This window comes from Globicephala melas, chromosome 1 (assembly GCF_963455315.2).
Source record: "Globicephala melas chromosome 1, mGloMel1.2, whole genome shotgun sequence".
NCBI classification, from domain to species: Eukaryota; Metazoa; Chordata; class Mammalia; order Artiodactyla; family Delphinidae; genus Globicephala; species Globicephala melas.
Window position 1 is genome coordinate 175,898,370 of NC_083314.1, and position 27,683 is coordinate 175,926,052.

General features: G+C 53.4%; 1 protein-coding gene across 4 annotated transcripts; it reads right to left on the bottom strand.

Moving 5' to 3' along the window:
- Positions 1 to 2,312: 2,312 nt before the first annotated feature.
- FBLIM1 (filamin binding LIM protein 1) lies at positions 2,313 to 27,551 on the bottom strand. 4 transcript variants are annotated; one of them, XM_060310798.2, is made up of 9 exons: positions 27,464 to 27,551; positions 21,809 to 21,910; positions 21,107 to 21,376; positions 15,887 to 16,065; positions 15,208 to 15,325; positions 12,738 to 12,907; positions 9,877 to 10,055; positions 8,940 to 9,057; positions 2,313 to 5,015 (listed from the first exon to the last, which is right to left on the bottom strand). In XM_060310798.2, the coding sequence occupies exons 3-9, from the start codon at positions 21,354 to 21,356 to the stop codon at positions 4,902 to 4,904; spliced, it is 1,128 nt and encodes a 375-aa protein (XP_060166781.1). In that variant the 5' UTR covers positions 21,357 to 21,376; positions 21,809 to 21,910; positions 27,464 to 27,551; the 3' UTR covers positions 2,313 to 4,901. The 4 variants fall into 4 exon arrangements, with proteins under 4 accessions (XP_060166781.1, XP_060166779.1, XP_060166776.1 ...); XM_060310796.2 differs by lacking the exon at positions 27,464 to 27,551 and adding an exon at positions 25,942 to 26,054; XM_060310793.1 differs by lacking the exon at positions 27,464 to 27,551 and adding an exon at positions 25,566 to 25,641.
- Positions 27,552 to 27,683: the final 132 nt, after the last annotated feature.

The following is a 27,683-nucleotide window of genomic DNA, read 5'->3' on the forward strand; positions in this document are numbered from 1 at the left end:
GAGAGGCCCGCGTACAGAAAAAAAGAAAAAAAAAAGATCGTTTTCAAGAAAAGATAAAATCATGACTAATCATGACTCCCATACAGATAAAAAAAAAATGAATACGTGTTAAACATTTTGTTTAACTCAGAAGGGAACCAGGTGGATGTTACAACCCGCAGCAGAAGGACATTCACGTTTATAAGTCAGGAATATTGAAATGAATGGGCAGATGTAGGTGAAACTGAGTTGTCCACAAGGGGATGGGGGAACCTCTAAGGAGGGGATTTCTCAGTTACTGCAATTTACAGAGTTGTAAAATAGCTGAAAGACAATGAAAGGCTAGAATCCAATAACCAGGAAGATGGTGCTGCGTGCAGACAGTCTGTAGTTTTCCACTGAAGTGAACATGTATTTTCTGCAGAAGGAAGGTCATGGGTAGGGCACAGTCCAAGGTCTCTGTGCTGATGCTCATTCACGAGATTAGTGTGATTCACACACTATAAATACAAGATCCTTTCTGAATGCATCCGGGAAAGTACATCTCACTTGCAAGAGGCCTGCAGCCTAAAATCAGCCGCTCTTAAGATGAAGGGCTCAAAACATTTAAGAATTTTTTCAGATGGATTTTGGCATCTGTGTTACACGATGGGTTCTGGAACATTCTAGAATGTGGGTGTTTGTGATCTGCGTCTGTAGCACTGGCCTGTAGTTTTTACTGGACCTGGTTTGATCCTGACTCTGATGTGCAGCCCTCGGCAGTTACACCATCTCTCTGATTCTCTGACGCGCAGCTTGTCTTTGAGTCGGGATATTAACAGTAGCTACTTTGTAGACTACTATTTTTTAGGAGGAGCTATTCACCTGATGAGAACTGTATTGTAAACTGATAAAACCATTTCTTTGCAAATGTCCTGTGGCCACTAGGATTCTTCCTTATCAGCCCAGTCTTCTCTTCTCTCCCCAAACTTGATCCCCTTCTGCTCTCCTTTAATCCCTCATTTCCACCATTTGTGTCCCTAGCAGAGTAGCGAGCAGCATTTGGTTGCCCTGGAGGGGTTGGCACATGCTGGGTGTGGCCTCGGGTTAAGGGGGACTCTGGGGACAGGGTGACAAACTGGAAGGCTCAGGGTTCCCTAGCAATCTCACGGTGTCCCTTGTCCCAATTCTATGCTTACCGAGCCCAGGTTCCCAGATATAGACTTGCAGGGGTGGCAGCATGGGAACTCCCAGGGGACCCTCCTAACAGGTAGGGGTTTGGGCAGATGAGAAATTCAGTCTCTTGACATGGGTCTCCCTCCAACACCCATGTTCCACTTGCAGCAATTCCACAGCCACATCGCTCACTTTCTAGTTTTCCAAGTCGTTTTCTTCTCTCAGCCTCACTGCAACCATGTGCAGTGGGCAGGCAGGAATTATTCCCATTTTGCATCTGGAGAAGCTGAGGACCCCGTGAGGGGCATGAGAACGTTGGCTCCCCAGGGCTCAATGTCCGGTTCGCTAGCCCATGCTGCCCTCTAGTGGCCGTGCATAGCACCTGCCTTCAGGAAGCCCAGGTCAGCCTGCAGCATCTCACTCACTGGGTTCGCGCACAGTAATGGACAGCCTTCCTAGGACCCCAGTGTGGGGCATGGCACGTCACCCCCTCGGGACTCTTACATCACTTTATCAGCTCCTCACCCTGTCTCCAAGCATTCAATTATGTATACTATTAAACTGTGGTAAATTGTACATAATATAAAATTACCACCATAACCATTTTAAAAAAAATATTAACTTATTTATTTGGTTGCACTGGGTCTTAGTCGCGGCAGGCGGGCTCCTTAGTTGCAGCACGTGGGCTTCCTTAGTCGCGGCAGGCGGGCTCCTTAGTTGCGGCACGTGGGCTTCCTGAGTCGCGGCAGGCGGGCTCCTTAGTTGTGGCACGTGGGCTTCCTGAGTCGCGGCAGGCGGGCTCCTTAGATAACCACTCTTAAGTGTTCAGCGGTGTTAAGTACATTCACACTGTTGTGCATTCTTCTCCAGACCACTTTTCATTGTGCAAACTCACATTTTGTACTCGCTGAACAACTCTCTAACCCCGGTAGCCCCTAACCCACCACGCTTCTATGAATTTAACTACTCTAAGACCTCACATATGTGGAATCACACAGCGCCTTGTCTTTTCCTGACTGGCTTATTTTACGTTGCATAAATCTCCCTAGAAGTGTCCCCTTCTGGAGTGATTTATGAATGTACGCCCAGAATACAAAGGCGCCCCCAGAGTTTCATCCAGACGCCACCCTTCCAAACACAACCAACCAGAAAGAGGCCGGGACACGAGGAACCACAGCACAAGATGACAATTTAATGACAAGAAAAACCACACCAAACCAAACTTGGCGACTGAGAGAGAAAAGTGTCCCAACAGCTGGGAGCTGCTAGCCCGGCCCTCATCTCTGGGCCTTGGTGAGCTCCAGCCTCACAGAGCACTGTAGGCGTGTCCTGGAGCCCAGCCCCTCTGGGCTAGATACACAAATGGCCAATATCCCTCATCCTGTGAGCAGCTGCTGCTCCCCTACCAAGCACAGCCAGTGCCACATCCTAGATAGAAGAGAATCAAGCTTCGCAAGCCCAGAATGCCCCTGCTTCCCGACAGCACACATCTGGAGCAAAGCCCCGCTTCCTCAAATCCTCCCCAAACCCCTCAATACCTACCCAAGTTCTAGGGGCCCCCCAACTCTCGCCGAGATGCATCCCGCCCCCTGCAGCCAGCACGATAAACCCAACTTTGCGAACCACGGGCATGTCCCCAGTGGTCTCTGGTTGATGGGCTTCAAAAGGACCGTGGAGGAACGCTGACAGGAGTGATGGCTAAGAACTGCCAGCCAGCACCAGACGGTACAAGGGACTCAAGAGCTTCTCAGAAACCTCACCAGCCCAACACTTCTATCCCAGCAATCTTCTATGATAGATACCAGTATTGCTTCCATTTTAGAGATGAGAAAAGCAAGGCTCAGATGATTAATAACTTGTCCAGGCTGTAGAGCAGCAGAGCCAGGTCTGAGACCGGGGTCACCTGCCTCCAGGTCCAGCGCCCTTTCTGGCCCCGTATCCTTCTCTCCGGAGCTGTGCTCACCAGGCCCAGCGGGTGGTGTCCGAGCTGCAGCGGGCGAGCAACCTCACGGGCAGCGTGGCCCACGTGCAGAGAGCACATCCTGAGGGTGGTGTTGACTCTGCTAAAGGACTTGGTGGCCTTAGAGGGCCTCCTGCAGGGACCACCCTGGTCACCCAGCAGCCACGTCATTGCTGGTGGGTGTGTCCAGGAACAGTGCACCTGCGAGCTGGCCTGGGTAAGTCTTCATTGCTGGGGATGAGAAGGGACAGGAGCTTCTTGACCTGCTGAGAAGAGCCCCAGTTTGGGGGCAGGGGATACAGGCACTTGCTGGACACTCATGCCACACTGAGCAGATATGCCCAGACATTTTTCTGGTGCTACTATCAAAGGCCAGCATTTACCTAGGTGAGGCCTTAGTTGGAACACAGACAAACTTCGAATAGTTATGCATTTATTTTCATGTATAGCTAGACATCGACATGTGACTGCATGGATATATTGCTTAGTTAACCTAAGACTAAACCGGTAAGTGAGGAAAAAAAAAAAAAAAGGATGTTGAGTTAAAGAAAATATTAAGGAGATAATAGAATAGGAGGTCCTTGTATGATAGAAATTGTGGAGGTATGGGAAGACCTGGAGTGTGCGACTCACTGCTCTAAGCTTCGGGCAAGAAGCTGTGCTCCGGTCTGAAGCCCTTAAGGGGCCCTACAGGGAATCTCTCCCGGTACCTGGAGGTACCACGGCATCCTCCTAGGAGCACATGGTACATCGAGACAGCCCCAGGGAGGAAAGCACATCTTGTTTAATGTGTTCATGTTCTACAAAATGTCTTAGAAGGGACAAAGCAACAAAAATGATTTTCCTTAAAAGAGAAGAAGAATCTTCTAGGTGTGGCCTTGAGAAGGCAGTGGTCACAGGGCAGCCTGGGCTGGAGGGCCCGAGTAGGGGTTGGGGGACACCCCTGTTGCTGTCCTGGAGGAGTGTGTGTGTGTGTGTGTGCGCGCACGCGTGTGCACGGCCGTAGTCGAATCTGCTGCAGGACGAACACTCAGAGCCCCTGTACTCTGCTCCCCAGCATACAACAGGCACTCAATCCATGTCTGTTGAATCACTGTCGCACACAGAAGGAGGCGCCGGAAGCCAGGGTGCAGGGGTTGCCGACTTCCTTGGGTGTCAGCATGTCATCCTTCACTCCTGCCTCTGATGTTCAGGTTCATGCCTCGGCCCCATGTCAGCATGACATGTCCCCAGTGTGGGAAGTCCATGGCCATGCCACCAGTAGGTCACAATCTTGTACATTTATGAACAATGGAAGGCATTTTCTTTTAAGATTCCCACCTCCCCTCCCAAAAATCCGAAGAATGTTTCTCATCACTTAAACTTCAAATTTTAAAAATAGTGCTTTTTAAGGGACTTTGCAGTTTTCCTGAAACAGCTCAGTCCTGCAAGGCAGAGCTGGTCTCAGCACCTCCAGAGCTAACGTGTCACTGCTAGGGACACAGGGTGCTATCTAGAGACTCACCCCAACTCACCCCTGGAAATGGAGGCCAAGGCCAGTGCTCAAGGGGGGCCAGAGTCGTGGAGATGGGACCCCCAGGCATGACACTCACGGTACGGAAGCCTCCCGGTGCCCAGAGCAGAGAAGGAACAGCTGAGAGTCTAAAGGGCGCTCTCAGCTGGGAGGAGGCCTGGGTCCCGGACACGAGGGGCAGGCCTGCAGGCTGGTCCCTGTGTGGCTCAGAAGGAAAGTGTGCAAGAGCACGTCAGGAAGGGAAACGAGTTGGGGAGGGACCCCGAGTGGGGCTGGTGTGCGACCACGGTGCCCTCAGCAGCAGCCCGCAGCGCTCCGCTTCACGTGGCACGGCTTGCAGAAGAGACGGTTGTTCAGAGGGTAGCAGCCTTGGTCCGTGGGCTCCACAGACAGGAGGATCCTGCAGTCCTGCGGGAACAAGGCACACGTGGATGGACCCCAGGCCTGAGCACAGCGGCGCGGAGTCTGCGCAGGTGGGACTCGCCAGCATCCACTGAGGAAATTAACTCAATCAGCTGAGGGGAGAACCGAGGACACTGGGAGAAGAGGGGGCCCTTTGGTGGAGAAGCCCCCTGAGGGATCGTGGAAAGGGCTAGAAGGGCCTTAACACCCTCCCCCTGAGGTCCGGGGAGGGGTGCGGCCTGCCTCAGGTCGCACAGCTGGTTCCAGAGCTGGGAGAGGATGGGGTCTCCAGGCTCAGAGTTCAGGGTTCTTTTTGTTGTTCCACTGCCTGAACAGCTACAACACTAGCACAAACCTTAATATTTCCAATTTTCTAAATCACCAAAAGATTTTAGAATTTGGAGGATGGGGACTTGGGGCCCAAACTGCCAAATTCACCGTTCTGCCACGAGCCCACACCTGCTCTGGGCCTCACTCGAGCACACACAGGAAATAACAGGAACGATGAATGTCCAGAGACCCGGCTCAGGGCACGGCTGGCGTCCCCTGGAAGCTTCACTGATCCGAACAGAGGGGTTGGTCTCCATAGGGACAACTTTGGGGTCACGGGTGCCACCCTGACCCAGCTCGGCCAGCTGGGGAGGACACCCTTGTGTGTCTCTTCCCTGGAACTGCACCTCGAGTGTCTCAAGGGGACTCTGGGCTATTTAGTGCCAGGACCTGTGCTATCCCTAACAGCCAGTTGTGCGGCATTCTGAGAGCACCAAGTGCCAAGCCTAAAGTCCCACAGGGGCACACGTGACCTCTTCTAAATGAGAATCAACCATGACCGAGTCGCAGTTTGCGAAGGAGCTGTCAGGTGGCAGAAAGCTGCCCAAACCCAGCCCAGAAGAACACGGGGCAGAACCACTCTTCTCACCCTCAGTTTCCTCATCTTAAACGGAGACGGGAACTCCCATATCGAAAGATCATCATTAGGATTAAATAAGGTGAGACGTGCATGAAAGCATTTTATATATTAAAAAATACTAGCCGAGGGCTTCCCTGGTGGCGCGGTGGTTGAGAGTCCGCCTGCCGATGCAGCGGACATGGGTTCGAGCCCTGGTCCGGGAAGATCCCACATGCTGCGGAGCGGCTAGGCCCGCGTGCCACAACTGCTGAAGCCCGCACACCTAGAGCCCGTGCTCCGCAACAGGAGAAGACACCGCAATGAGAAGCCCGCGCACCACAACGAAGAGCAGACCTTGCTCGCCGCAACTAGAGAAAGCCCGTGCGCAGCAACGAAGACCCAACACAGCCATAAATAAATAAATAAATACGATACTAGCCAAGTATGAAGGTATTGTTCCCCTTCCAGCAATAGTAAGAAATAACATGGACCACAAAGTAGGCAGGAATGGGGAATTCCCTGGCGGTCCAGTGATTAAACCTCTGAGCTTCCACTGCAGAGGACACGGGTTCGATCCCTGGTCAGGGAACTAAGATCCCATAATGCAGGGCAGTGCAGCCAAAAAAAAAAAAAAAAAGGCAGGCAGGCATGGTGGAGGGAGCGTGGATGGCATCTTGAAACCCATTTCCCTTCCTAGAGAAACAGCACCCACATCTGCTTAGGCCACTGTGGTTGGAGCCTCACAGCCTGTAATGCAGCTGGTGGAGTCCAAACTCTGACTCATGGCAGAGGCTGGGTAATGTTCCCAGTAGCCTCAGCCTAGCTGACCAAGGAGGAGCAGGGAGGGCTTATTTGCTCACCAGCCAGGCCCGGGGAAATGCAATCACCACTGGATCTAATGTGGGCTATAGCGATAACAGCACTTGAATTTCACCATTGTTCTTTCAAGATGCGTTATCAGCCAGACTTTGAACCAGAACAAATCAACATAATCATGAAGCAATGTGTCAACTTCTGGACTAAACTCCCTGGTCACCCTCAGCGAAAATGCTTCTTAGTTCTACATATCTGTTTTTATTATTAATTATTATTATTTTAATTTTGGCTGCATCACGAGGCTTGTGGGATCTCAGTTCCCTGACCAGGGATTGAACCCAGGCCATGGCAGTGAAAGCGTCAAATCCTAACTACTAGACTACCAGAGAATTCCCTACATATCTGTTTAAATGTGAGTAAATAAATGTTTGGAATCACTCACTGGCTGATTAAGAGATTTACTCTGTTACAAACTATTACAGACAGGATAGGTAAACAATAAGGTCCTATTGTATAGCACAGGGAACTATATTCAGTAGCCTGTAATACACCATAATGGAAAAGAATATGAAAAAGAATATATATATGTATAACTGAATCACTTTGCTGTACACCAGAAACTAACACAGCATTGTAAATCAACTATACTTCAATTAGAAAATAGAAAGAAAGAAAGAAAAAAAGAGAGACTTGCTCTGGAGTCCCCACTTAGGTGACACCTTTGTCACCATCACCAGAGAAGACAGAAACATCAGTGACATGGAGGTGACAGGAAGAGGTAGGGGAGGGCTCTTACAGCCTCCCCAGCAGGACTGACTATATAATTTGCAGGGTTCAGGGAAAAATGAAAATGCAGAATCCCTTATTCAAAAATGAAGAATTAGGGCTTCCCTGGTGGCGCAGTGGTTGAGAGTCCACCTGCCGATGCAGGGGACGCGGGTTCGTGCCCCGGTCCAGGAGGATCCCACATGCCGTGGAGCGGCTGGGCCCGTGAGCCATGGCCACTGAGCCTGTGCGTCCGGAGCCTGTGCTCCGCAATGGAGAGGCCACGATAGTGAGAGGCCCGCATACCGCAAAAAAAAAAAAAAAAAAGAAGGATTAAAAGAAAATGACAGCAGAGCTTCAAAGCAAGCACGGGACCCTTCTGAGTGTGGGGCCTGTGCGACTCCCCAGGCATTTCTTGCTGCACCAGCTTCTAACCAGCCTCCCCACTCCCTGCAGCCTGAAGTCCAGACTCATTCGTTTGGCACAGGGGGCCCTTTCCTTTTCTCTGGCCACACTGTTACCACACCATCCAGCACTCTACACTCCAGACACACCTCAAAACTTCTACTTCCTCCAGTTCTTCAGGCTGTTTGTGCCACAGTAGGATTTCACAGGCCCATGCCTCCTTTTGGACTTCATTTCCCCGCTCTGAATACATGGCAAACTCCTACTCAACCTGCAAAACCCAGGTTAAGTACTGCCTCCTCTAAGAGTGCCTTTGATTGCACCAGCCTTGATCACTTGATCACTGCCTTCTTTGTCCCAACGCTGATTTATACATGCTCTTTCTTAGCACCTGAAAAGGACATCTGTGGTGTGGGTCTGCCCAGCATCCCTTTCTTCTTTCCAGTGGTTGTATCAATCCCAATCTGTTTCATACAGTCCTACCTGCCTGGCCCCAGAGGTTATCAATCATAGCCCCTGGTCACCGATTGGTCTAGAATGGGCATGTGACCCATGTTGGGTGAATCAGAGGCCTTCTTGAGACTGAACGGGATCCCTGGATGGGGTTTCTAAGTTGGAAGGATATAAACCTGAGCCAACCATGGCCACGCACTGTACCCCCTGCCCCACAGAGGATGCCAGCCCCCAGGAAGAGAAAATGAAGCAAACACACAAGAAAGGCAGAACCGAGAGATGGAGAGAGAGCCTTATGATACCATTTGATGTCATCAGTGATATCACCATCAAGAGCCTTCCCGTTAAGATCCCCTTTCTTGCGGAAAGCAGGTTGAGTTTGGTTTCTATCATTAACTCAAAGAATTCTGATTAATAGAGCATACTTGTAATTATTTTCATTTTCATTTGTCTCTGCTATTGGATGGTGAGCCATCTGAGAGCAGAGCCCCAACCTGGACTTGTCCTGGCCGAGGGCCTGGCACACAGCAGGCTTTCAACAGGGTTTGTCCGGTGATCGAACAGGACCAATTGCATCTTTAAATCAGCGCTGCTCCACTCACCTCACACCTGTAGCAATTCTCGTGGAAGTTTCTTCCCATGCACTCGATTTTGAAGGCATCCTTCCCATCTCGGGGGATGATGGGATTCTCACAGATGCTGCACACAGGGGCGAATTTCCTAGAGGGAAAGAAACTTATGCTCAGGAGGCGTTCACGTCGACAACCACAGAAATTAGCTGTCAGAACGCGGGCCAGCTCTGGTTCGCCTCCCAGAGCTATTTCAGACCCGCTGCTATCTAACTACACCTGGAGCTACGACCACACATGCCTATTTTTTCCTGGCAGGAGCGGACGGAGAGACCTGTGTGATTAGACCCTGCTTCCCAGGGTATAATTAGCTCAAGGCAAGTAAGTGATGGGAACATTAGAATTTAAGAAAGCAGGGGGGCACCCATTGCATTTGTCTTGTATTATAGGTCACTGCTTTTTCTTCTTTCGTTTTTTACTAGGCACACCTGTCTCTCCCCTTGGGCAGCAAGCAACTCGAGGGCAGGGATGGGGCCCTGCAGATGTGTGTTGCTACCACTCCATATGGCTCCAGCTCTGAGGGGAGGCACTGCGGTCTGGGGTTTGAGAGCAAGGCCTGGATATCAGGTCAGTGGGGGTTGAATCGCAGCTTCCATACTTACGATCGGGGAGACTTTAGGTACTTATGTACTGCATGCCTCAGTTTCCACATTTGCTAAAACAGAACCTTTAATAGTGCCTGCCTGTAAGACAGTTTCGAGATTAAATGGCTGAAACCCAAGGGGAATTGCTCAAAAAGTGTCAGCTGCAAGCAGGTGCTAAGTCAAACACAGGGTATGTGGAACAGGCAGTCCTGGATTCTGCAGGCCAGCTCTGACCCAGCCCCCAGCACTCAGGCTCGACTCCTCCATCCCGCCTGAGCCCCACCCTGTCCTCCGTGCCCCATGCAGTGCACGGACCCCTCTTGTACCTGTAGAAATCGTCCAGGCAGTACACCTCATTCTGACTGTCCAGGGCAAAGCTCTCATCCCCGATGCACCGGGCGCAGGTCACGCACGTGAAGCAGGTCGGGTGGAAGGCCTGGTCCAAGGCCCTGATGATGTGCTCCCGGACCACCTCGCCACACCTGCCACACTTCTCCAGGGTGTCCTGGGACAGAGGGCCACTGCCTCAGAGCCATCCCGTGGGTGTGCCCACTCCAAGCCACAAGGGGCATCAGACTGGCTACCCACAGGGGCCCGGAAGGCAGAGATACGGGAGAGGTGCTCACATTCATGCAATTGGCCTGGAACTACTACCCCCAAACCTTCACATTGCTTAGAGGGGATCGAGTTTGGCACTATATCCCTGGTGTACAGTCAGGAATCCTGCCATGAAGCTATGACTGCATTTTTTTTTTGTTACTAGGAAATGCTTGAGGCCAGGGTCCATAAGGGCCCATAGGAGAAATTTCTCTAAAACTTCAGAGTCAGTAAAAGGCATTCCCAGAGGAATTGCTGTGCTTTTTATTTTATGGACGATAAACCTCGAAACTTATTACCCTTTTCCATTTGGCCACTTGGAAGCTCACAGTCCAATTCCATGCTCCACTTTTAGGATGAGTACAGGGGTCTTTCATTCACATATTTTTGGGGTACTAACTGCCTACCTTGATTTTCCTCTGTTTTATCTATTTATTTTATATCTCATGGTATTATATGTATCCTCTAAAATTTTTTTTTTATGTTACTGTGGTAAGAATACCTAATATGAGATCTATCCTCTTAACAACGAAGTTTTTTTTTGTTTTGTTTTTTTTGTTTTTTTTGCGGCACGCAGGCCTCTCACTGTTGTGGCCTCTCCCGTTGCGGAGCACAGGCTCCGGACGCACAGGCTCAGCGGCTATGGTTCACGGGCCCAGCCGCTCCGTGGCATGTGGGATCTTCCCGGACCGGGGGACGAACCCGTGTCCCCTGCATCGGCAGGCGGACTCTCAACCACTGCGCCACCTGGGAAGCCCAACAACAAAGTTTTATGTGTACAACATTATTATTATTTTTTGGCCGCACCGTGCAGCATGCGGAACTTCCCCGACTAGGGACTGAACCCATGCCCGCTGCAGTGGAAGCACGGAGTTTTAACCAGTGGACTACCAGGGAAGTCGTACAACATTATTATTGACTACAGGTATATGTGCATTCTTATAAGCTGCCTCAAATCCTTTCTGGAATGAGGAGGGATGAGAGAGAGAGAGACAGAGAGAGAGAGAGGGAGAGAAAGAGAGAGAAGGAGAAAGAAAGGTGTAGGTATCACTGAGGCAGAACACGGGGCCTCTTGCTAACCCATCCGCCTTTTCCCCTACATGTCTCTTCCCCTTCCTGTTCATCTTAACCTGATTTCCTCTGGACAGATACGTTTGGTGGGGGCAGCATTTCTCCCTGCTTCCCGCCCCCCACCATCCTGGGGGCAGCCCTTGTCTCACCAGCACACTGCTGAAGCCCCTCCTGGCTGCTCCCAGCTGTAAGCCCACCCTCACCCCTTCTTCGCCTCAGTGTCTCACCCCTGCCTGGCTCCAAGCTGGGGAAGAGCGTAAGGACACCCCCCACTGTCATGTGGATGGGGTCCGAGGGTCAGGGTGGGGTGGCCTGGCTCCTTTCTCCTTCCACAGCACCTTACTGCCTGGGATCAGATCGTTTTGAGTTTTCTAAATAGTCCCGACTCCAAATATTCTAACACCTTAAATCAGTAGTTTTCAGACTTCAATGTGCATCAGAATCACCTGAGAGACTTGTGGAAAATGCAGATTGCCAGGTGCTACCAATCTACAAGGACAAGGTGAGATCCACTGTACCCCCAGGTGATGCATATGTGGGAGTTCTGTACGCTACCTGGAAAAACGCCACCACACGCCACAGGAGAGTTAGCAATTCCAACACCTTGGCATCCAGACTAGCTCTCTCAGACTGTCTTTGGTACCCAGAGATGCCCCGTCACACCGTGCACTGGAACCTTGTGGCTCTAGGTGAGGGAGCAGCAAGACCACGGGCAGGATGGGACTTCCCTGGTGGTCCAGTGGTTTGGACGCAGTGCTTTCACTGCCGAGGGCCTAGGTTCAGTCCCTGGTTGGGGAACTAAGATACCGCAAGCCGCGTGGCATGGACAAAAATAAATAAATAAATAACCACGGGCAGGGTTCAGAACCAGACAGCCCTGGGGTGACAGTGTAAAAGGCTGGATGATGCCCCCAAAGATATCTGGATCCTAAGCCCTGGAGTCTGTGACCATCTTTGCATGGCAAAAGAGACTTTGCAGATGTGACTGAGTTAAGGATCTTGGGATGGGGAGATTATCCTGGGTTATCTAGGTGGGCCGCAAATGTCATCGCAAGTATCTTTACAAGAGGGAGGCAGAGGGAGATTTGACACAGAAGGAAAAGAGATACTGATGCAAGATGCCACACTGCTGAGTTGGAAGATGGACGAAGGAACCAAGAAATATGGCTTTAGAAGCCGGAAAAGGCGAGGAAATGGACTCTCCCCTAGAGCCTCTGGAGGGAGCAAAACTCTTTGGTTTTGACTCAGTGAAACTGATTTTGGACTTCGGACCTCCAGAACCATGAGAGGATAAATGTGTACTGTTTGAAGGCACCGAGGTCGTGGTCATTCGTTACGGCAGCCACGGGGAACAAACACACCTTGGCTGAGTTCCTTCTCCCTGAGCCTCAAGTTCCTCATCTGTAAAATGGGTCACTAGTGCCTATCTCCCCAGATTGTTGTGGAGAAAGAGATGATACCACATCTTCCAGGTGTCCAGCTCAGTGCCAGGCACCTGGGGAACTGCCCTGGGGCTTACCTGGTAGCAGGGTTCACAGAGGGGCCGCCCATCCTTCTGGTAGAAGCTCTGTCCGGCCAGCTGGCGGCGGCAGATACGGCACGTGAAGCACTGGGCGTGGTACTGCCTATTCATGGCCTCCACAGCCAGCTCTTGAGGGGACACGGTCTTGTGGCAGAAGGCACAGACGTCTGGGGTAGAGGATATACAGGCCATGACCCGCCCAGCCTGGGAGAACTGTACCCAGTCGCCACCCAGGACCAGCCCAGAGTGCCAGGTCTCTGTCTGAAACCCCCGGGTGTTATAAATGCAGCCTCAGCTCATGGGCAGGGTCATGATGGGCATTAAGAAGGAAGGTGGGGGGCCTTCCGTGGCAGCATAGTGGTTAAGAATCTGCCTGCCAGTGCAGGATACACGGGTTCCAGCCCTGGTCCGGGAAGATCCCACATGCCGCGGAGCAACTAAGCCCGTGCGCCACAACTACTGAGCCTGCGCTCTAGAGCCCGCGAGCCACAACTACTGAAGCCCGTGCGCCTAGAGCCCGTGCTCCGCAACAAGAGAAGCCACCTCAATGAGAGGCCTGCGCACCGCAACAAAGAGTAGCCCCGCTGGCCACAACTGGAGAAAGCCTGCACGCAACAACGAAGACCCAACGCAGCCAAAAATAAATAAATAAATAAATAAATAAATAAAAGAAGGAAGGTGGGGGACCTTCCCTGGTGGCACAGTGGTTAAGACTCCGCCTGCCAATGCAGGGGACACAGGTTTGAGCCCTGGTCCAGGAGGATCCCACATTCCGCAGAGCAGCTAAGCCCGTGCGCCACAACTACTGAGCCTGCGTGCCACAACTACTGAAGCCCATGCACCTAGAGCCCGAGCTCCGCAACACGAGAAGCCACCGCAATAAGCCCACTCACAGCAAAGAGCTTGAGCTCATTAATAATAATTAATAAATAAATAAAACCTTACTTTAAAAAAAAATGAAAAAGAAGGAAGGTGGGGAATTCCCTTGCAGGCCAGTGGTTAGGACTCCATGCTTTCACTGCCAAGGGCCCGAGTTCAATCCCTGGTTCCCTGGTTGGGGAACTAGGATCCCACAAGCAGCGTGGCCAAAAAAAAAAAGGTAAAGGGTCTTTAAAAAGCTAAAATCAAGACACATAGTGTGGGACGTCCCTGGTGGTCAGTGGTAAAGAATCCGCCTTCCAATGCAGGGGACACGGTGAGTTCAATCCCTGGTCAGGGAACTAAGATCCCACATGCCGCGGGGGAACTAAGCCCACGGCCACAACTACTGAGCTCGCGCGCCTCAACAAGAGAGCCCGCATGCCACAAACTACAGAGCGCATGCACTCTGGAACCCGCGTGCCACAATTACAGAGCCCCGCGTGCCCTGGAGCCTGCGCGCCACAACTAGAAAGAAGAAGAAGAAAAAAAGAAACACATAGCGTTAGGACAACTGGGTTGCCATCTGCAAAAAAGTCAAAAGAGGGATCTCTGTTGTGACATCTTACACCCAGATAATACCAAACGTATCAAAGATCTAAATGTGAAAAGGGAAACCATAAGAACACTGGAAGAAAGCAGAGGAGAATTATTTTACAACCCTGGACTAGAGAAGGCCTTGGTACCTGGTAGGCACTTAATAGCCATTTATTAAATAAGTAACACACGGTGCTGGAGAGTCTGTGGGCAGACGGGCACTCCGACACTGTTGGTGGGAATGTAGATCTGGATGACCAAGAAAAACAACATGGCAAAACTATCACAGTGCTTCCTCTTCTAGGAATTTATCTCACAAACTTGCACACAAGCAAAATGATGAGGTGCAAGGCGATTCACTCAGCATTACCACCTGAGCACCCGTCCACAGGCAACTAGTTAAATCCCTGTGGTCGGGTCCTGCTAAGGAATACTACACAGCTGTGGAAAAGAACAAGGAGCCTCTTTATGTTCTGATGTGGAGTGAGCTCTACGACTACAAAGGAATGAGAGCAAAGTGCAAAACAGCACAGAGCTTGCTACTACTTGTGGGGAAATGGGGGAAGGATATATCTGTATCTGCTTGCATACGCGTAAGATATCTCTGAAAGGTGATGCACAAGGTATTAACAGGTTGTCTATCTGGAAGGAAACTAGATGATACAGGGATGCGGAAGGGGAAAGACTTTTCACAGTGTGCCCTTTTGTGCTTTTTATTTTGTACTATGTAAGGGTGTTATGTATTCAAAAACTTATATAGTGAAAAAACTTAGGGCATTTTTGCTATCATGGCAAATTTTGCTGATCAATATTTAAATGGACTTTAGTTATAAAGGAAAAAAGGTTAATGCAATAAAAATAAAATTGATGCACAACTATAAGGCCCATCACCATACTGTGAGCTGGGACAGACACGGTGGTCCCTGCTCTCCTGGTTCCCCCCGGAAGCTCATGCTGGCCGCACGAGGGCCCCTGGGGGTCACACACAGTCCTTCCGTCCCTGTGCCCATACCTGTGGAGGCCTCTCTCTCGGGGAAGCCGACAGGCTCCTCTGGGGGAGGCGGCAGCTCCTCTTCTGTGGGTCTGAGATGATTGGGCCGAGGCTGCAGGGGAGGCCCCTCCACAAGGGGCTGCGGGGATAGAAGGGGAGGAGTCACCCAGTGGGGACCGCACACAGCCCTCTCAGCTCTGCTCCTCATGTGGTGGCACCACGCGCAATTAGCCCCTTTGTACAGAGGCAGAAACTGAGGCCAGATCTCCCAGCTCCTTGCCCTGGGTTCCTTCACCCAGGGAAGTAGCTTCCTTCAAAGCTACTTCCCTCTGCTTCTAAGGAATCTCCTGGAATCAGGGTTTCCCTTGGCCTGGAACCTCTCCCATTTCTACAATGCCTCTGTTAAGGGCAGAGGATTAAATATGGGTTTTCGATGCAGCATAAGGGATTTAGGTTAGACACAGCGGAATGCCGTCCTCAGAGATGAAGGGGGCACTTAGCGGGGGGAAGGGTGTGGCACCCCTTCTCCAAGGACCTTGAAAACCACGTCTAATTTTTACCAGCCTGAAAGAGTTCTGAAGAGGGACTGCCCTCAAGTAGGAGGAGGGACCAAACAACCTCTAGGCCTAGAACCCCGAAAGGCCCCGACCTTCCCTCCCCAACCCACGGGGCTCCGTCAGGGACCAAGGGTTGGCAGTACCTGCGGCGGGGGTGGGGGCAGCTGCTCTAAGTCTGAAATGAGTGACACCCCCATCGGGGCAGGGGGCTCCTCATCGGGAGGCAGGTACACTGGAGGGGGGGGCGGCGGCGGAGGTGGGAGGAGGTCCAGGTCGGGGAGTGTGTCCTCGCCATCCAGGGGAGGAGGAGGAAGCGAACATCCTGCAACCAGAAGGGGAGGGTGGGTTGGCCAGAGTCTCTGCAGGTGCACAGAGGAGGTGACACTTGCCCAGGAGGCCGTGCAGCATGGTGGCTAAAGGCTCAGGTTCAGGGTCACCCGGACCTGGGTTCCATCTCTGACTCTGCCACTGACTTGCTGTGTGTCCTTCGGCATGAAACAATCTCTCTGAGCCTCAGTCTGCTCAGTTGGAACGTGGGTCTCAGTCGCTTAGGGTTGTTAACGAGGATTAGATGAAATGATGCAGGTGAGGGCTTGGCACGGTGGCTGGCACGTGGCACAGGCTCAGAAAACGGTAGCCACCAAAGCCCTTCCTAGCAGAGCCTCCCCCACCCGGGTGCCAGGGCGCCTGTGCGGATGCAAGCTAAACTAACCCCCAAGACTGTGGCTCCCAAGGTGTGGCTCCTGGACCAGCAGCATGGCACCACCTGGGACTCTGTTAGAAACACAACTTCTCGGCCTGCCATGCAGCTGCACAATCAGAAACTTTGGGCTGGCTCCCAGTCATGGGGTGTTTAAAAAGCCCTCCAGGTGATGCTGATGCCACTCAAGGGTGGGAACCACCACCTAGTTAAATGATAGAGTCAGACTATTAGGTGTTGAAAGTATCAAGCGGACAGTTGGTGGCGAACTTTCCAAAGGAAAGGTCCAGATGTCGTCACCTGAAGCCACCGATTAACCTCAGCGGACATCAGGAGTCTTCTGACTCGTGTTATGTATAGGAAGGGATGGGCACCATTGATGAAATGTCCTTACTAAAAGAAAAACAGGGCTTCCCTGGTGGCGCAGTGGTTGAGAGTCCGCCTGCCGATGCAGGGGACACGGGTTCGTGCCCCGGCCCGGGAAGATCCCACATGCCGCGGAGCGGCTGGGCCCGTGAGCCATGGCCACTGAGCCTGCGCATCCGGAGCCTGTGCTCCGCAACGGGAGAGGCCACAGCAGTGAGAGGCCCGCGTACCGCAAAAAAAAAAAAAAAAAAAAAAAAAAAAACCCAAAACATAAAAAAAAACCCAACTCAAACCAATCAGGTTTCTAGCGTTAACTCCATTTATAATAAATCTGGAAAACAGAGGGGCAAGTTGGATGAGACCACAGGGAGGCAAAGGGACAAATCAGGGTGTGGGACATTCTACAGAAACGGACCCTGTTTCTGCAAGAAGTTAATGGCATGGGAGAGACCAAGAGAGGAGATGTCCCTAGAATTAAGAGACCTAAGAAAAATGACCATATATAATGTATATATCTGTGCTGTCCAGTACAGCAGCCACCAGCCACATGTGGCTATTGAGATGTGCTGGAAAACTTAGTACTAAAAAACAACGTGAGGGGCTTCCCTGGTGGCGCAGTGGTTGAGAGTCTGCCTGCCGATGCAGGGGACACGGGTTCGTGCCCCGGTCCGGGAAGATCCCACATGCCGCGGAGCGGCTGGGCCCGTGAGCCATGGCCGCTGAGCCTGAGCGTCCGGAGCCTGTGCTCCCCAACGGGAGAGGCCACAACAGTGAGAGGCCCGCGTACCGCAAAAAAAAAAAAAAAAAAAAATTTGATAATGATTACGTGCTGAAATGATAATACATTTTATATATTGGGTTGCATAATATATACCATTAAAAGTAATATCATGTATTTCTTTTCACTTTTTTCAGAGTGGATGCTAGAAGATTCTTAATTACATAGGAGGCTCGCATTTGTGACTTGCATGATGTTTTTATCGGCCAGCACTGCTATGGACCTTACTTGGATTCTGATTCAAAGGATTAATCATCTCATTTAATTCTCCTCATTTTGTAGACAAGGAGAAGCTAAATATTCCACTGAATGATACAGCTCAAAAGAAATACAAGACACAATCCATTCCTCTACAATCCAACAGTTAAAAGGCATTTTTTGACAGTTTGGGGGTAATTAACTATGGATAGACTATTAGATAATCTAAGGCATTCCTGTTGACTTTGTTACGCAGTTTGGCCTTGGGGTTATGTAAGAGAAAGGCCATATTTAGAGATGCACCCTGAAGAATGTGGGGCTGAAGTGACTTGATTACTGGCATTTCCTTTTAAATACTTCACGAAGGAAAAGAAAAAAAGGAACAGATGAAACCAAGGTAGCCAAATCTTGGTAACTGTTGAAACTGGATGTGGGGTATACAGGGTTCCTCGTACTGTTTTCCCTACTTCTGTGTATGTTTAAAAGTTTCATTAAACAACAACAACCCAACAGCAAACACACACATACACACAGAGGACAGGAGTGGCATGGCGTGGGGCGATGGCGGGTGAGGAGGTGGACTCCACCCTATCTGCCAGCCAGCGGGTGCCTCCGGCAGGGAGGGAGGAGGCGGGTGGAGGATCTCCTCCATCCAGGAACACTCACTATAGTGTAATCCCACCTCTGCAGGCTGCCCTGACAAGGGGCTGTCCAGCTCCCTGGGGAGTGGCAACTGGGCAACTCGGGAGAGAAGCCGCAGCGCAGGGCTGTGCCCACTGCCACACTCAAGGGGAGTGCTATTAATAGCGCCCCGGGATAGAGGGCATGGAGGCACTCTGCCCACCTCCTGTTATGGGGGCCCAAGGTAGGCCAGGCTCCAGCGAGGTCAGACCGCCCTAGACACCCTAGGAGAGCAGACAGAGAATGTTCAAGGCCCTGCCGCCTAAAGACCTGGGCTCTGGTCCCATTCCCTGCATGATCGCTGGGGCACCTCTCTGGGTTCAGGTTTCCCACCCATTTGACAAAGGTAAGAACCCCTCTGCCCAAGGGCTATACAGATGCGAAGCTTGCTCTAGACCCGTGAGTCTGCCTCAGAATCGCCTGGGGGCTTGTCCAAACGCAGGTGGCTGGGCCCACCCCAGCGCTTCTGCTTCAGCAGGTTTGGGGTAAGCTCTGGGAATTGACCTTTTTGGAATTGCGTTTTGAATTTACACTAGAATTTACATTTCCTGGGTGATACCGACACTTCGGGTTCAAAGGCCACACTTTGAGAACTACTCTTCTCTTCTGAAAGTCTAACCTATTAATGCCTTTGGACTGGAACAGTCGTTCTCAAAGTGTGGTCCCCAGACCAGAGCATCAGCCTTACCTGGAAACATGTAAGGAATGCAAATTCTCGGGCTCCACCGCAGACCTGCTGAATCAGGAAGGCCCAGGGTAGGGCCCAGCTGGCTGTGTTAGAACAAGCCCCCAGGGGATGCTGATGCTGCTAAAGTGTGAGACTCTGCCCTACGTGAGCTGACTGAGTCGGGAACCAGGTCAGGAAGAGACAGCAGGAGAGCTGAGGCCTCTCCCAGGACCTGCCTGAGGTTCTCGACATTCAGCTGTGAAGGGTGGGCAGGAATTCAAGAGAGAGATGGGGGGGATTTCTGCCAGGATGAAAGGGCTCAAGAAATGCTGGTGGATTCCTAAGGGGACAAGCATAGGTGAGGTGTCCGATGACAGCCTGCTGCAGAGCTGGCTTTGAGCAGAAGGCAGACCCCCAGGGCTCACCTCTGTGTTCTGCAGTCAGGCCAGACTCATGACCGCTGCTCACCTAGAACTTATCTCACCCCAGCGGGCCTGAACCCCAAGATTCCCCGTGCTCTGTGTTTGCCAAATTGGCCAGCAACATGCCTGACCAGCCACTGTAAGGCCATCCCACCCGAGGAAGGTCTGGTCTGGTTTTGCTACCACAAAACCTGCTCCCTGGATCTTCTGCCTGTAATTCCAATACCCCATGAAAAGGTCCAGGCAAGTTTGGCATTTGGGCAACTAAACTATATTTCCTCGGCTCCCTCTCCTACCCAGAAGGGCCATAATTTTTTTTCCCCCATTGGATCAATGTCCTGATGTGTGAATTTTGGTCATCATGGTCCTGCTTCTCCTGTACAGAGAAGCAGCAGGAGGAGGTTGTTCTTGGCACGTGTGGTTAGGAAGGAAAGATCAGTTTAGGAGGCTGCGTCATAATGAAGAAGCATGTTACACGAATATTCATGGACTCTCACGTGTATCTACGTGTGGTCCCTTCTCCCATCTGTTTGTGGCTTCCCATAATTGGCGCTTCCCATTGGCCTCTAGGTGGTTTCCATGGTGATGGATGCACAAGGATGCCTTAGCCTCGCTCTGAGGACTTCGGGGCGTTCACCTGCCTTCCCGGGCTGGCCTCTCGCACTAAGCGTCTCAGTGCCTCCTTGTTCGAGCTGGTGCCCTATCAGACGAGGAGCCACTTCGGGCCCCTAGGCTGTCATCCTTCCTTGCTTCTACCCAACAGTTGAGATTTCACATCACATACGTGACCAAATTTCCATCTTCTAGAGGAAGAAACTGAGGCCCAGAGTGAGGAATCAGCTTGCCTAAGACCACACAGCAAGTGAATGGCAGAGCGCAAGAGAAAACAAAACTATCTTTCAGGTCCTTCAACTTGTCAAATCCATTCCTGCCTCAGGGCCTTTGCACTTACTGTTCCCATTTCCCTTCTAGCTCCACTCTGTCATTTAGGTCTTAACTGAGCTTACCTTCTTTGAGAAGCCATCCTGAGCACCCCATAAAAAGCTGTACCTCCCCAGCTCTTCACCGTGTTCTATTCTAGTAGAGTGTTTGTGTCTTCCTGATGTTATATTTTATGTTTTTATTATCTCTGTTTCCCCCACCAGGAGGTAAGTTTCATGCAGGCTGAAAACCTTCTCTCTTTTCACATTCCCAGTGCCTGGCCCAGAATAGTAACAGTGGGTATTTAGCACTTTCTACATGGCAGGCGCTGGGCTCAACACTTTACATATGTATTAGCTCATCTAATCCTCACAAGGGCCCTTTGAGGTGGGTACTATCATTATCTCTATTTTACAGATTAGGAAGCTGAGGAACAGAGAGGTTAAGTGGCCTGCCAATGTCACACAGTCAAGAAGCGGAGAAGCCAGGATTCGAACCCAGGCAGGAAGGTTCCAGAGGCTGCCTGGGACACAGCAGGTGCTCAACGAATGACCTCAGAGCCTGCCATTTCCTCCCCACCTTGGTGATGCCTCTCACCGGGTCTCCCACCCACCGCCCTCGCCCTCTTACCTCCACTGGAGAGCTGATGTGGAACAGCTGGCACTGGGGCTGCAGCCCTGCTGGGGGGTGTCCAAGAACGGAGCCTCCCCGCAGAGCCGGCCCCGGGTGCCTTCGTGGGAGCAGGAGACTCCCGGGGGCAGCCAGGCCGGGCCTCACAAGCTGCCCGCCTCACCTCCTCAACCACAGCCTCATCTCGACGTGGAGGTGCCAGGGTGATAAAGACAGATGAGGCGACCCTCTTCTCAGGCTTTGAGGCCATTGCTTCAGCTTCTGGTGGGGCTGGGGACAGAGTGAGGCGCAGGCTTGGGCAGGGTTCAGGGCATGGCAGGGGCGGGGCAGAGGTGCTGCACCTGGGCACGCAGACACCCCCAGGGCAGGGAGCCTCTCCCCTCCCAACAAGACAGGAGCAGCCACTCCACAGTGCCAGCGCCCCACCCAGCCACGGAAGGGGCTGCGGATGTCCCACAGGGAAGCGCAGGTGCCCACCAGGTGGCTTGGCCACAGGGTGGGACCCGGCAGTCCTGAATACCCCTCCCCCAGACCTACACACCTGGAGGAGCAGAGGGCAGCCCTGCCCCTCTCACCTCACAAATGATTAATTTCCCTCCTCTACGGGAGCGTGAGGGAGGGGCCACTCCTGCAGCTCCCCACTCCCAGGGCAGCTGACTGCCCGTCCCAGCCCAGGGCCACACCCCAAGTGAACTCCCTCACCTGGGATCTGGATTTTCCTGGGAAAGGTGATGTCCCCAACGTTCAGGCCAGCTCCACGGTGGGCGGGAAACAGTGTGACTCTCGTCAGAACATCAGGGCTGGCTTCCAGGAGGCAAAGGGGACAGAAGAACAATCGGCTACCATTTACCAAGCCCTCTTCTGTGCCAGCAGGGCCCTAAACACTTTCTGTTCATTAACTCACAGATCCTCCCACCGCTGCGGGGAGAGGCACTATTACCGCACAATCACGTGCCCATCTTATAGATGAGGAAACCCAGGTGAAGAGGTGGAAGTCATTTGTTCAGGGTCATGCAGCAGCAGACCTGGGATCTGAACACAGAGCCCATGCTCTTGGCCACTTGGCTCTTCTGCCCTCTCCCGGCCCAGCTCACAAACCAGCATCATTTTCTCCGCCATCAGAGTCCACATCCAATCAAGTCTTGATTGTATGGCCAGAATGTCTCACTCAGTCTCATCTCCAAGATCACAGCCCTGGTTCAGGCACAGGGGTGAGGGTGCCTCAATGATCTCCAAACCTGCCTCCTACCCTGTCTCTGGAGTGATCTTTCTGGAGCATAAATCAGTTTCTCCTCTAGTCAAAAGCCTTCCACGGCTCCCTACTACCTTCAAGATAAAGTCTAAATTTCCCTGGCCTCAACCTATTTTTGACCACCCTGGACCACGCACGGTTCCTGGACCATCTTTCTCCCTTACTTGCTCTGGCATGTTTCCACCACCTGTTTTTCCTCTCCTCCCTGCTGCAGGGTGAATTTCAGTTTTTCCTTAGAAGCCTAGAGCAAACATCACCTCCTCCATGAAGCCTCCCCTGATTCCCGACTCCAGGGCGATTGTCTATTCCACAGGGCAATGACAGCTGACTCACCATCACCATGTCTGCCCCCCCCCCCAACTGACAAGTGACCTCATCTACCTTCAGTTGTGTCTGTGATATCTGTGTGACCCAAGTCCGGCTCACAGTAGACATCAAAGCATGGATCTGGGAGCAGGGTGGCATCCCCACCGGGGAGAGCCCATTTTCCTTCTCTCAGGTGGTTCCTGCAGAGAGTAGGCTCCAGAGCTAGGGATGAGGTGGGGTCATGGGCTGGGGTGAGTCGACCACACTCAGCTCAGGACTGTGCCCTTTTTCTATCTTACTTTCTATATGGGCCACGCCGACATGGCCCCAGAGCCCGGCCCATAGATTCATGGGGAGGAGAGTAAAGAGGGACCCAAAGAGTGAACCTGGAGAGGTGCGGCTGGGTGGGTTGGGGGTGAGGCCCCAAGGGACCCTAACGTGGACTTGGAGCCCAAGTGGCCACTCAAAGGCTTCCCTCCACTGGCCACCGTGGGCTCTCTTGGAGACTGATGGAGAATAATAATAACAAAAACAACAACATACGCTCCTAAATTCCTTTTAAATTCGTTTGTGTTTGGTTAAAACGTGCAGGTCGTTCTGATAAGAAACCTGAATAAGAAACCAATATATGAATAAAGCTTTAAAAGTTCTTTTAAAGTACTTCTCTTTTGTTTGTTTTGTAAGTGATGTTTGAAAGTACATCTGCTTCTGTTGGCTGTCCTCGACTTCAATTTCATACTTCGTTACAAGTTTAAGAATCTGTTTTTGCAAACAACTTTCAGAGTGCATTTAACCTTTAAATGCAAGAAACAGCAAGGGCACTCACTGATAAAGTGCTCGCCCTGTGCCAGGCACTATGAAGAGTGCCTTCCCAGCCTCAGAAGTCACCTAATTCTCAACACAGCCTGCGTTATGTCCCCACTTTATAGATGAGGCCAGGTGAGGCCCCAAGCAAGAGGCTGCAGACTTGGAATTCTAACAGGGCACCATCCAACCTGGAAGTCCAGGGGGTATCCTTGAGCCTGAGAGGACACACTTTTTCTTCCCTGGATGGGTAGGGGTGGGGGGGAGGGGTGGGGCAAAATTCCCAGGCCTGTTCTTACCCCAGGGTGGCCCAGTCCAGACCAGTTATCTGATGGTCAGCATATCCTGGGCTCATCCCCAGAGACAGCTGAGGATGCCTCCTCTGCCTCCCTCCCCTCCTGCCCTGAACCCCACTCCATCCCGGCCCACCCCCACCGGGAAATCAGATCTGCTGGTTTCTCAGAAAATGTCTAAGGCGAACGTCCCAGCACTGAGACCAGATGTTCACAGCTGGGCAGCACTCCCCCACCCCCATCCCTCCCCTGCGGTTCCGGCAGGGACTTCAGGCCCCAGGGGAAGAGGCCGGGCTAGGGATTTTCAAAGCCCAGTCAGTCAGCCCCGGGGAACGAAAGGGAGCCTCAGCTTCCCCCTGGTCCCACTGCCCCCCAGGTCACCCTAGTGTGGGCTGTGGGTGAGAGAGCTCCCTGTGGGGCAGCCTCCCCGCCAGCCCAGCCCAGGGGACCCTCGGCAGCCACCCTTCCTCCCCCAGAGGGCGAATCTGAGATCCAGCTGGGTAAGCGGAGAAAGTGGAAACAAAGGGAAGGAAAGTCATTTCCTGTCAAGAGGAAGGAAGGAGGCTGAGATCCAGCCACCCACCCAGCCGGGCTTTTCGACTGCGGCCCAGGGCAGGGCCCGGGCTGGCTGAGCCGGAAGGCCTCCAGGGGTGGGGTAGTCTACCCCACCTCACCCCTGCTGCCACACTGTCCCCTGTAACGCTCCTTCTAACCCCCTCCAGAACCCTCTGGAACTACCTTTAAGCTGTAGCCTAGGCTTGAGCTAAACTTTGCTGGAGGTGGGAGTGAGACTGAGCCCCACGACCCCTGCAGGGGACCTTGCAGCCTGGCACAGGAGGTCCCTCTTCCTTTCCCCCACCCCAGGGAAGCAGAGGAGGCACAAAGGGCTGAGTTCACCCTGGGCCCCCTCCTTCCTGCTGGGCGACCCTGAGCAGGTCACTGAACCTCTCTGGGCCTCAGTTTTTTCATAGAGTGAGAAGAATGAGGTCTTTCTGGAAGGGTGGCTGAGAGGATAAAAGGAGAGGGGTACTCAAAATCTTGATACTTGGTAGGTGCCAAGAGAAAGCTAACTGGTTATTCAGCCCCAGAGGGGGAGGAGGAGCCCCTGGGGGGCCTGCAAGGACCAGGACTTAGCTTCCATCATTATGAAGAGCAGGGATCTGGGTGCTGCCCACCCTCTTCCCGGGGTCCTCAGATCCGGGCTGCAGGAGGACCCAGACCAGGATGCCCCAGGCACACACCTTGGGGATCGCCCAGTCCCACCCCTTCCCAGCCCCCGAGAGGATCTGAGGCCCAGAGAGGGGCAGCACTGCGGCCTCTCTTTCCCCTCGCCTGACCCTGGCTGGGTAAAGGGGCCAGGAGCACCCCGGAGCTCCGGAAACCCAGCGCCCTCTAGCAAGCAGCCCGGCGGGCCGGCCGGCCGGGTCACTGTGGGGCGCTGCCGAAGACTTTAATTCGATCCATGTGCGGGACGTTGTCCTCTTTGTGCGGGAGCTTCCGCCCTGCCCGTCCCTGCTCTCCGCGTGCCGCTCCCGGGCAGGGACCTCAGCCTTCCCCCCAAGAACTGCCCTCCCTCCACTCGGAGGACAGAGACCGAGGGACTGAGACAGAAGGACAGAGCCCGCGGCCCCTCGTCCCGCGGGTCCCCTCCGGGAGCGACGGGGCTGGGGTCCCGGCTGGGGGGCTGGGGTCCCGGCTGGGGAGCAGAGTGGGCGCCGGCCGAGGGCTGCCCGTGCTGTCACCTGTCTGTCGCCGGGGCGGGGACGGAAGGACAGGACCCCTACCCCACCCCCGCCCCGCTTACCTGGGCCGCCCGCGCCCCCGGCGGCTCCGGTCGGTCACCCGATCGAGCAGAACCGGGAGCGGCGCGGCGCCTCCCGCCCCTCCGCCCTCCCCGCCCCCTCGGCTCCCTCCGCCCCGCCGCCCCGGCCGCCTTACCATAAAAGGTGAAGCTTGGGGGAGGGGGCCCGGGATTCCCGCCGGGCGGAAGCGGCCCCTACCTGCCCCCCCACCTGCCCGGCCGCGCCCCGCGCCGCCCCCTCCCCGCTCCCTTTGTTCCCTCGACCACTCCTCCCTTCCCCTCGACCCAGGCCTGGAGGGTGGGAGGCCTCCTCCGCTGCCCACCCTCCTCGTCCTTTGTGAACCCAGAGTGGTCCTTCTCCTCCCCCTCCCCCAGTCACCTGGGTTGGTGGCTCCACCAGTTTGGCCTGGGATCTCCCAAGGTCTTAAGAGTCAGGTGGATCTGGATTGAATCATGTGACCCTAGGCAGTCACTCCACCTTCCTGGGCCTCAGTTTCTTCGCCTCTGAAATGGGGGTAATGACCTGTCTGGGCCCTTAAGCCACCCTGCAGGTGGGTCCTAGAGTCTTGGGGGGACAGGCTCCTCCAGGAGGCCTGGTCGACAGGGCCCAGCTGGCAATCAGGTCACCCGGTTTGCCACCCTGGGCCCTGTACCTGACCCCCTCCCGCCTCCTGCACCCCCATCCCCCAAACGTGGAATGGGGAGGGAGAAGCCGAGGCTGGGCTCTGGGGCAGGAGATGGAGCCTGGATGGGCCGCCTGAGTCCCTGGAGGCCCAGGGAACATTGCTGGGAAAAGGAATCTGGGTCTGATTCAGAGGCAAACAGATTGTTCTTTTGATTAAAGCCACAGTGGCTGAGGCCAGAGGAGCGCGGGACCCGGCGCCATCTGTGGGGCGGCCAGGCAGGGTCCGGCTCCCCTCTGCGGGCCCAAAGCTGGAGTCGTGCTGGCGGGGAGGGCTCCGGGGCTGCTCTTGTGGGGCCCACACTCATGGGGGTTGGGGGGGACCTGGACACCATGTCCCGCGCTCTTCCTTCTCATCCCGCCTCCTTAAATCCCTCACCTACGTTTTGTCACCGCTCCTGTCCCCCTTGTCATCCCTTTTTTCATCCGATCCTCTCAGCCACTCTACAATAACAACAGTAATCACAGTAGCTGCCGTTTATAGGGGCTTTCTATCTGATGCTCGGCCTACAGACCTTTCCATTTAATCCCCGGGAGAGCCCTATGGGAAAGGGCTGATTATCCCTGCTTCACAGACGAGAAACTGAGGCCCACAGAGGCTCAAGGTCACACAAGAGGCAAGTGGCAGAGCTGGATTCAAACCCAGACCAGCGGGTGCCCCCGGGCACACGTGTTGCCCAGGGGCTGGTGCAGCTGCCGCCCTTCAAGGTGGGAAGAGAGGTGACTCCCTCGCTTTTTGGCAGAGGTGGGCTCACACTCAAGGCTGCCTGAGCCCCTGCTCAGGCTCATTCTCCAGCTTGGTAAGGTCACTTCCCTTTGCAGCACTGCTCAGAGCAAGACCCCTATGCCTTCCCCCAGGAGGAAGGAGGGAGTCACTGGACGCCAGCCACAGGAAGGACCCTAAGGAGGAAGTGCGAGCCAGGGGTTTTCAGACACTTTCAGCCATAGAACCCCCTTTTGAAGTGCTTTGTGACCCAGAAGCTTAGTTAAAACAAATAAAAATGGAGCTGCCCTCCCTCTCCTCCACGATACACCCCTGAGCCTCCTACCGCACCTCCAGGTGGGACAAGGAGGCACCGAAGGGTTGACCTGGAGCCTTGTCTAAGGTCCCAGCGATTCCACCTAGGAGCCAGGCCTCCCCACACCTGCTCTGGGCTAAGACTGGCTTGGGAAGGGAGAAGGTCCAAGGGGTATGTGAGGCCCAGCTGCCACCACTTACCGGCTGTCCAACACCCCTGGTCGCTTGTCCCACCTCTGCCGCTGCTCCAGGGTGGAGAGGAGCGTCCCGGACAAAGGACACCCGCACCAGCCCTGGTGTCGGTGTCACCTTAGCAGGTGCCCGGCTTCCTGCAATGGAAACCCAGGAAGTGCGCTGGATGAGAACACACGCCCTTTGTCTGCCAGCTCAGAGGCCCTGCTCCCGTCCTCCTGTCCTGCCA

Bases quoted from the DNA above. Each gene is read 5' to 3' on its own strand.
- FBLIM1 (XM_060310798.2), bottom strand. From the start codon at position 21,356: ATGGCCTCAAAGCCTGAGAAGAGGGTCGCCTCATCTGTCTTTATCACC. The intron at 16,066-21,106 runs GTAAGAGGGCGA...TTCTGGTTGCAG, and splicing joins ACATCAGCTCTCCAGTGGAG to GATGTTCGCTTCCTCCTCCT. The intron at 15,326-15,886 runs GTACTGCCAACC...CTATCCCCGCAG, and splicing joins TGCCCCCACCCCCGCCGCAG to CCCCTTGTGGAGGGGCCTCC.